The 10580-nt window shown below is 28.4% G+C and overlaps 1 protein-coding gene across 3 annotated transcripts in view; it reads right to left on the bottom strand.

Moving 5' to 3' along the window:
- The window catches only part of LOC129942154 (uncharacterized), a 35253-nt gene continuing 24673 nt past the window's right edge, over positions 1-10580 (bottom strand). For 2 of the 3 annotated variants that reach the window (XM_056050967.1, XM_056050968.1), the window contains exon 2: positions 1-1038. In XM_056050967.1, the coding sequence (XP_055906942.1) occupies positions 182-1038 (857 nt within the window). In that variant the 3' untranslated portion in view covers positions 1-181. Of the gene's footprint in view, positions 1039-9747; positions 9987-10580 lie in introns of those variants that run through there. The other variant, XM_056050969.1, reaches the window with a different exon arrangement.

The following is a 10580-nucleotide window of genomic DNA, read 5'->3' as shown; positions in this document are numbered from 1 at the left end:
TTATTTCACAAGGTATTTGAATTTTATTCGTAAAAACAAAATAAGTACTTTTCATTTAATTTTTGTATAACAAAAACTTTATATTCATAATAATATATAGGTACACTGTAAAAGAACTTAAAATAAAAACAAAACAAAAATTAATTCTTCAATATTATGTAATTCTAGCATGAAATGCCCTTCAGTCTTCATTTTCATCTTCATCGAGGTACTTATTTAAGTCTTGTAAGATATCCTGTTTGAAGAGTCTCAATTTCCTATCAGGTAATCTCCTCAAATCGTAGAGAATACTTTCAAAAAACAACAAAGTTGAATTTTCACGTGCCTTAATATCCGATTTTTCATCCCTCATCGTCGTCGTCGTCGTTGTTGTAGCCATGGGCTGCGTAAATTTCGGTAAATCTATCGTCGCAGGGGAAGACATTTTTAAACGCTTTGGAATTGGACCTTGATCTTTTTTGGGCGACTCTCTAGGCCTTGCTACACTACTCGTACGTTTTGGAGTGAGGATGTTTTGATCTCTACTTGATAGTTGGACTCTACACTTTTTCATACGATAACTTTTCTCAGGACTTTGAGTTTGTAATTGAGTTTCTTTCGCCTCAGCTTCATTCTCATTTTCAACATTATTGCCATAATCGGCAACTTGAATGATTCTATCTTCAAGTGAGTGCGAGGAAAGTGTCATTTGGGATTCTAAATCTTCTGATTTAATTGTCACAATGCTCTGGTTATCTTCGGCGGCGCCGTTGAAACTGTTAATATTTTCATTTTTGTAATCAAAATTTGAAAAGGATTGAAACATTGAATTATCATCGCCACTGACGGTTGTGGCGAAGTTAGAGTCGTTTGGATCCAATGTGATATTACGGTCTTTTGGTGTTCTTGACATGAAATCATTCAGGAATGACATTTTATCTGCCAGATACCATTTCGCTTTTTTCTTTCGATTAATTCCCTTTTCATTGTTTTCCATGTTCTGAAGGTGTCTCGCATAGGATGAACGCAAACTCGTCCAAATCGTCCGACATTGTTGAGCTGAAAAACAAATAAAAACTCGTTAGACTTTGATGAATATTGCCGTGTTTATAAATATGATATGGACAATGAAAAAAAGAAGATATTGTTGTTAATATTTTATAAGATATAAAGACAGTTTTTCTTACAAAACCAACGCATTTTTCAAAATATATATACCCACTCGACAGAAAACAGATCAAAATTACAATTTCTTTCTTTCAAATTCTTTAAATGAAAAGGAGGCTGTGATGCGACCCACACTTATAACTTCCCATCCCGCCTGTCGATTTGTCTTGCTTAAAACTTTAACAAAATATTCATATCAATATTTTTTGTATGAGATAAAAATACAACTTGAAATCAATATCTTTCTTTGTTTTCTTAATACTTGAGCCGAAAACCATTTCTTATCAGTTTTTTGTTGTTTTTGTGGGTTTTCGTGTTTTGTTAAAAAAGTTGTCTGTTGAATTTTTCTAAAAAAAATAACTAAAAATTAACAAAAATATTTTGCATATTATGAAATAGCTTGATTTCAAAATCTAGTTTTGCTAACGAGATTTTTAGTCGAAGAGCAATTTTTTAAAATTTTAGTAGAATTTCTTGAAAATTTGTATTTCTTATGTTAACAAATACAGATTAATTTTTTCTCAGAAAATTAATCACAGAATGAAATTATTTTTAAGTCCTTCATTTTTTAAGGAGATATCAAAAATCGAGTATCAATTGTTACCGATTTTGCGTACTATTTTTTTTAAATTTGAGTTTTTATGAAAAAAACTGACTGTTGGATTTTTATAAAAAGAATTCTGAATGTCGGAAACAATACTTTTTTGTTTGAAGCAAATTATCAAAATTTTGGAAAAGATATTATGAAAGTTTTAGGTTTTTATTTTTTGTAGAAAAAAATGAATTGGATTTTTCTCAAAATTTGACTAAATGTTGAAAACAAAATTTTTTATAATTTGAATTAAGAATTTTAAAATCAACTTTTAATAACTTTATAAGTGTTTTCTTTAGGTCTTTATTTTTTATAAGAAAAAACGTCTATTAATTACATTGTTGTCCTGACCCCTACAAGTCCAAGTAGGTCCATTAATTAAATTTTGGAAACTAAAGTTGTGAACCGATTAGCGTTAGGCATACCAGTAGTACCCATACAAATTTTTGGTCAAAAATTCGAAATTTCAAAAAGAAAAACCCATAGATTTTGTAAATTTTGGATTACATTTTTTTGTACCTATCTATTTTGGCTTCTATAAATATATAAAAAAAATAATTTTAATTTTTGCCAAATGTGCGTTATATTTTTGTAGATTTTATTTCTTATATAAAAATTACTGACTATCGAAAACAATATTTTCTGGGAAATAAAATAAGTTTGAAGCCAATATTTTTAATTTTTGAAAAGATATTTGAGTCGAAAATCTTTTTTTACCAACTTTTGTTAATTTGTTTTCGGTTTTTAATTTTTTGTAAAAAAAAACTGTCAATTCGATTTTTTTTTAAATTTTACTGAATGTTGAAAACAATGTTTTTTGAAAGATGAAAGTAAATTAAAGCCAATATCTCAAAGTTTTGAAAAGATATTTGCGTCGAAAATCAATTTTTACCAACTTTTATTAATTTTTTTTTTTGGTTTTCATTTTTTGTAAGAAAAGTGTTAATTCGATTTTTCTCAAAATTTTTCAGAATGTTGAAAACAATATTTCTTATAAAATAAAATAAGTTTGAAGCCTAAATTTCAAGTTTTTGAAAAGTTATTTGAATCGATATTCAATTTTAACCAACTTTAAGTAACGTTTTTTTTAGATTTTTATTTTTTTTTAAAACTGTCGATTCGATTTTTCTCAAAATTTTATCAGATGTCAAAAACATTATTCTTCGTTGCACAAAATTGTTTTTTAATGAAATCATATTTTAGTCGTAAAATTATTTTGATTTATAAAAAAAACTGTTAAATGGATTTTTTTAAAAAAAATATACTTCTTTGATATCACCTTACAATAAATTATATAAAATTTTATTCAAGTCTCTAGCGTTTTTGGTTCCTAAGATATTTAGTGTTTACCAAAATGTTCACCTTTTTTGCAAACTGCTATGGTAAAAAAAACACCCACGCAATTTTCTTGAGAGCCTTTTCTGCATCTTTCTGCCTTATTACCTGTATAACAAAATTTATTTCAAATCGATATTTCTTCTGGTTCTTGAGCTATGGACGACGCAAAAAGCGTCGCGAAAGTACGGCCGTACAGACATACGGAAGTACGTACACACGTACGTACAAACATCTTTCTAAAAATCATTTATTTCGACTCTAGGGACCTTGAAACGTGGAGAAATGTCAAAATTTTCAATTTGACAAATCGGTCCCATTACAATAACTTCCTAAGGGAAGTTAAAAAACTAGAATTATTGAAGCCTAAAATAATATGTATTTGTTTTTAAATAAAAAATAAAAACAATGACATTTTTGGCAGAAAAAAATAGTTGAGTTCTTGAAAAAAAATTAAAAACAAAATTAGCGTTCTATCTGGGGACCTTTCTGGAGCAACCGAAAAATATTTGTATGTTGAATGAAGCCAAACTAAGAACACACATTTTAGCAAAAATTAAAAAAATCTATCAGTTTGTTTTTGAAAAATTCGAATTAAAGATTTTTGACCGTACAAATTTGTATTGGGACTACTCTTATTTTTAGTTTAAAAAAAAAATAGGAAAGACATACAGACAAACCAACAAAATCGGGGGACCCACTTTTTTCGACTTCCATCCATCGTTATGTCATATTTGATCAAAATCTCGAAATCGAATTTGCTTACGAATTTCAAAACTTTCCTTACAAGTTATATATGTTGAAAGTAAAAACGAAAGACGAAAGGGTTTAACTAGAATACATAAGATAAAACGGAACCTCACCGAAAATGCAAATACTCAAGCTATTTTTAATTCTGTTGAAAATTTTGAGACTACATACATACACAAGAGTGATTAGGAGAAAAAAAGGAGTTGATTCAGTCTTGTTTTATTAAAATTGAATTAGTTAGAAACACAGTTCTTAAAAATGCAGTAGATTTCAATATTTTGATGATGAAGCGAAGTAGGAAGCAGATTTTTAAATTATTTGAAAAAAAAGCAGATCTACTTCAATTGAAGTAAAATAGTCAACAATGTCTTTGTTGTTATTTTTAATGTTTAACAAAATATTCAAACTTTTTTTTGAAATTCGATATCTTCAAAATTGGTCATCAGTTTTGTACGAAATTGAAATGTAAAACATACATATATGCATACCAAAATTTGAAAAACAAATTTATATATAAAATCGAATTAAAAAACTATCAAATTTTAAATATATGTGTGTACATAATATAAATATAATATTTTTGAATAGACATGAGCAAGTTCGTACGACCCAGTAGTGCATGTTAATATTTTAAATTGTTTTAGTTATAAAAACAATATTTTGACAGGTTTTGCTGCATCTTTCTATGTTAATATCTGTAAAACAAAATTTAAGACGCAAAAATTTTAAGAACCTAGTATTAAGGTTTTAATAATTTACTAGTTAGCAATTTGCTAAATATTTGTATCAATTTACTAAGGGAATCCAAAATTTAACTAATTAATTCTAACTAGTAAATTGCTAATTGCTTTTTATTTAAAAACGAGCATCCAAACATGTCTAAAAAGTGACAGCTAGTGAAAATAAACAAAGCAAATACGCTCAAACGGACCTTTTAATTGGAATTCACAACTGTTGACTCCACCGTATCCTCTGCTCTTATAAAAATATATGTACAGATGTCATTTGAATTTAGCAAATTTCTAAAAGTTAAAGTAGCCATTCCGTGGTTTTAACTTTAGCAAATTGTTAAGAGATAGTAATAGCCAAATTAATACAAAATGCTTATTCCGCAAGTTTACTAAACCAGGAAATAAGAGTTAAGTTGTGGGTTAAATAAGAATAAGACCAAAATGTTCGTGAAATAGTCAAGTGACGTTTACTAAAAATCCCTTAAGAAAATCTACTACAATAGATGTGATTCCTGTTTGGTAACCAGACCCCTCTTTATCACTGGACCCAGGCCCAGGGCCCCGCAATCACCAGGGGCCCCACATTGCTGAAACATCACTTGACCTCTATTGGTCTATTTTCAAGAAAAAAATATTTCGATACAATTTAAGATGCATAATGAATGATCAGAATTTGTACTTTCCTTGCTGAACAATTTAAATTACATTCCCTGCGAAATTATATGTATGTGAATCCGAAAAAAGGAAGAAATCTAAACAACAGAAATAATTAATTGAGAAATGACAAAAACTAACATCGTATTTCACTTCAATTGCAGGAGAAACGTCTGCAAGGAATACTTTAATACCTACACTTATCTACACCTTACTGAAAAGGGGGTTTACATAGTCAAAAAATGGTTTCACATTATGATTTCATGAATAAAATTCGGCATTACCAATGACCATAGAATCTATTACAATGTCCCATAGTAATTGCATATTTTAGACAAATAGACTTTCCATTTAATTTTCCAGCAATAAAGTGTCGTGGATTTAACGGACTGTGGACACAAACATGAAATCTCAATTAATGCAGCTACAATGTGAAATTATAATACAAGGAACATTTTTATTTATGATTAACAAACATCATTTTATTCGTATGTGTTCAGACTTATTGTGAGTTTCACTTTTATAGATTTCCGTCCAGAAAATACGTATGTATGTCAAATTAAATATAAAATTTTTATTTTTTCGGAAATCCAAAAAAGTGAAGCTCGCAATAGGGGTTTTTATTTAATTCGGAATTAGCTATTCTATTATGATTTAGGAATTTCTAATGATACACCAATTTATGATGTTAGTTTGTGTGGAAATTTAGAACAGAGCTGCTCTTAATAAAACAAAGCAAGTTTGACCGGTTTCTCACAGATCATTTAAGCAAATTTGGAAATCCAGGAAGTGGTCATGCGTTTTTTTCAGCATATATCTGTTATGAATTTATTCATCTCATGGGAAGACAGGTTTTGAAAATTATTGTAAAAGAAGTGAAAATGGTAAAATATTTTTTAATTAGCGTTAATGTTGATCAACTAACATTTATTATTGGCTACGTAAAACGAGCCTGTTGGTTTTTGGACTTTATTCCAATTAACGAACATAGATCTGATTATTTAGCGGAAACCATACTGAAGGTTTTGGAGGATCATGACATTTTTATAACAGATTGATAACTGATTTCAGAGGCCAAAGCTACGACAACGCTGCAAATATGTCAGGAAGGTTTTCTGGTCTGCAGGCAAGAATAAAAGTAAAATGTAAATTTGACACTTTTGTAGCATATGAAGGGCACTCATTAAACTTGGTAGGAGTGCATGCGGCTGGGTGTGTCTTAGAAGCAACCAAATTATTTGACATTATTAAAAAATTGTAAAACTTCTTTTCTGTATCTTCTTATCGGTGGAGTGTGTTGACTGCTCATTTAGGTCCAAAAAAGTTTTAAAAAGTCTTTCTCAAACAAGGTGGTTGGTGGGAGCTGATGCACTAAGTGCCTTATATAAAGGTCATCAAGAACTTGAAGAAGCTTTGATGTCTATAGCGAACGATTTAGGACAAGCACGAGAGGCCAGAGAGGAAGCATTCAGTCTTTGCAAAAAATAATGTTTAAGCTTGAATTTATCATACTTACAGAACTTTGGAACTCTGTATTGCAAAGAATTAATAAAACAAATGCTTTACTTCAAAACCAAAATATTACCCTGGATGTTGCAATAAATTTGCTGAGTGCAATAGATGAATCTATATACATACATATATGATGTTGACCAATTGCAGTGTGGAACGTTTCTTCTCTAAATTAAAAAGAATCAAAAACGAACTCAGAGCTACAATGATTCAAGAAAGATTGACATGTTTGTCGCTGGTGTCAAGAAAAGCGACATCCTCAGAGGCATAGATTTTAAAGATTTAATCAATGATTTTGCTATTTTCAAATCAAGATAAAGACCCCTTCATTAAATTTTGTTTATTTTATTTTGAATTTTTATATGAAATATTTATTTTTTGTTTTTATTTTTACTTTGTTTATGTTTATGTTTTAAATGCTGCAATAACTAATTATCTTTTTAATGAATTAAAAAAATGTATTTATTTCAAAAACAAAAAGAATAAATATCAATTCAAAGCTATGTGATTTTTTCTGTATACCTTTATTACATAACATAACATTTTTATATAATCATAAAGGGGACCCATTTTCGAAAAGTGCCCAGGGCTCCCAAAAGGGTAAAGACGGCCCTGTTGGTAACTTGAAATTTACACCAAGTTCCGCAGACTTGGGTTTTTTTTTCGTATAGGTTTTGACAGCAAATTGTGATAATTTGTAAACAAACCTAGGAATACTCTTTTTTATATTATATTTCCGTCAAAATTATTAGCTTTTTAACTTCCCATAGAAAGTTATTGTAATGGGTCTGATTTGTCAAATTGAAAATTTTGACATTTCTCGAAGTTTCAAGGTCCCTAGAGTCGAAATAAAAGATTTTAAGGAAGATGTCTGTGCGTGCGTGCGTTCGTACGTCCGTACGTTCACGACGTTTTTTTCGTCCTCCATAGCTCAAGAACCAGAAGGGATATCAACTTCACATAAATTTTGTTATACAGATAAGAAGACAAAAAGATGAAGAAAAGGCTCTCAAGAAAATTGCGGGGGTGATTTTTTTACCATAGCAGTTTAAAAAAAAAATGAACATTTTGGTTAGCCCTAAATATCTCATGAACCAAAAACACTAGAGACTTGAATTAAATTGCATATAATATATTGTACCGTGATACCAAACAGGTATATTTTTTGAAAAATATCAATATAGCGGTTTTTTTATAAATTAATAAAATATGATTTCAACTCTAAAACAATTTTGTGCAAGGAAGAATAATGTTTTTGACATCTGATAAAATTTTCAGAAAAATCGAATGGACAGTTTTTTTTTATAAAAATAAAAATCTAAAAAAAACATTACTCAAAGTTCGTAAAAATCGAATATCGATTCAATAATATTTTCAAAAACTTTAAGTTTATGCTTCTAGCTTATTTTATCTTATAAGAAATATTGTTTTCAACATTTTGAAAAATGTTGAGAAAAATAGAATAGACAGTTTTTTTACCAAAAATACAAACCTAAAAAAAATGTATAAAAGTTGGTAAAAATTTATTTTCGACTCAAATATCTTTTTAAAACTTTGAGATACTGGCTTTAATTTACTTTTATCTTTCAAAAAATCTTGTTGTCAACATTCAGTTAAAGTTTGAAAATAATCGAATTGAAAGTTTTTTACAAAAAATTGAAAACCAAAAAAAATTAACAAAAGTTGGTAAAAAATGATTTTCGACTCAAATATCTTTTAAAAACTTTGAGATAATAGCTTCTTACTAATTTTTTCTTATAAGAAATATTGTTTTCAACATTAGGACAAATTTTGAAAAAAATCGAATTGACAATTTTTTTTTCAAAAAATAAAAACCTAAACAAAAAATGTATAAAAGTTGGTAAAAATTGATTTTCGACTCACATATCTCTTCAAAAATTTTAAATATTGGATTGAAACTAATTTTATCTTATAAGAAATATTGTTTTCAACATTTGGTAAAATTTTGAAAAAAATCGACTTGATACAATACAATACAATCACTTTCGGCTCAAATAGCTTTTCAAAAATTAAATATATTGGCTTCAAACTTATTTTATTTGACAGAAAATATTGTTTTCAATATTCAGTAATTTTTATATAAAAATCCAACAGTCCGTTTTTTCATAAAAAATAAAATCTACAAAAAATAGTACGCAAATTTGTTAAAAATTGATACGATTGCATAAAGACAAACTTTTAAGCTTTTAAGACAAATTGACAGACGGTATGGGAAGTTATCAGTGTTGGTCGCATCCCAGCCTCTTTTTTAATTGATTTTATTGTGTCTGTTTGCTGTCTACCTCTTTTGTACCCATTTAGGTCATCTTCAACAACCGAAGTAATTTTCCTCATATTTTAATTGAAAACCCTATATTTATTTCTAAAATCCGCTTGGCTTAGCATTTGCGCTGGATTATACTTGCTTTTATTAACTTAACATAAGAAGTTATTGTAATGGGTTCGAATTGTCAAATTGGAAATTTTTTTCTTTCTTCGATGGTTTAACTTAGTAAACGTCACTTAGGAGGAATTTTGTATTAAACATAACATTTTTAATGTAGTCTATGGAATAAAACCTAACCCTTCATTATTCTATGTTTGATTTGGCTGTAAGATGTTAAAATCACCTTTTGAGCCTTTTAATCGCTAAAAATTTAATAAATCGTTAAAAATTTTGCACCTATACCGACAGATTACAATAGCTTCATAGGGCGAGTTAAGAATGGATTACAAATTGTATTTCGTACATATGTTATTGAGTAAAATCAAACTAATTTTTACTCTCACCATATAATTTCTTTTAAATAATAAATAAAGTGTGTTTATATTACAAGCCCTCACTGTACAACCAGTTTCTTCTTGTCAACAATACACATTTTTGTAAATGTGACAGCTGCAAGAATAACTTACGTAACTATTCCATACGAAACAATAAAACACGTTATACATCATCTTCATACACATTACGCATAATTGTACCAAAATCAATGAAGTCGTGAAAACTTACAAATTCAATATTCTTACCATCTTTTTGCATCGTATCACCAACCTCCTTCCATAAAATATTGCAAAATGCTTTAGATTTATATTCGATCAAAGCTGAATTGTATAAAGGTGGACGAGCCTTCACTAAATCTATTAATACATCGACTTCGAACATATTTTTAGTTTAATTATTTAGCTATTTATTCTATTTTTATAGTTCTTATTTTATCTATTATTATTTTTATTCCATTAAACAAACTAAATGTGTATTTATCCTTTTCTTTATCAATAGAAAAACTAAACTGAAATTCAAATACCTGCAGCATAAATATTATAAGATTAGAATTTTAAAAGACGCAAACCAAACCAAACATGAAGAAAAAAACAAAACATCTTCACACGCAGCGCGCATTCATTCTGTTATCGATGTGTGTGTCTACCATACAAGACAAAGCATACAACATATGTTCAGGGTTGCCATGTCTTAAACTGGGCCTAACCTAGCTCAATAGACCAATTTAGAAATATTTGCTGCCCACAACTGGAGCGCATATAAAAGCCCAATTTATACATAAAATAAAACGATTAGAATTCATTTCATTCATTTTGAACACCAACGAAAAATAAAATATGCATTCTTTGTTTATAAATATAAACATTGACATATTTAACGTTTTATATGCTAAAAAACTGTTGTGGTCATTATGACAGTTAAACTATTATTTCAAATGAGTATGAAAACTTTTGTATAGCAAATTGTTTTAACTTAAGCATCAACATTTAAGGCATAAATATAAGCAACGATTAGGTCCGTTCGCGTCAAATTTTACCAAAAAATACAAAATTTAAAGAAATCCTGTTCGCGTACTCAA

This window comes from Eupeodes corollae, chromosome 1 (assembly GCF_945859685.1).
Source record: "Eupeodes corollae chromosome 1, idEupCoro1.1, whole genome shotgun sequence".
In the NCBI taxonomy this organism is placed as follows: Eukaryota; Metazoa; Arthropoda; class Insecta; order Diptera; family Syrphidae; genus Eupeodes; species Eupeodes corollae.
This window is presented reverse-complemented; position numbering and strand designations above follow the sequence as displayed.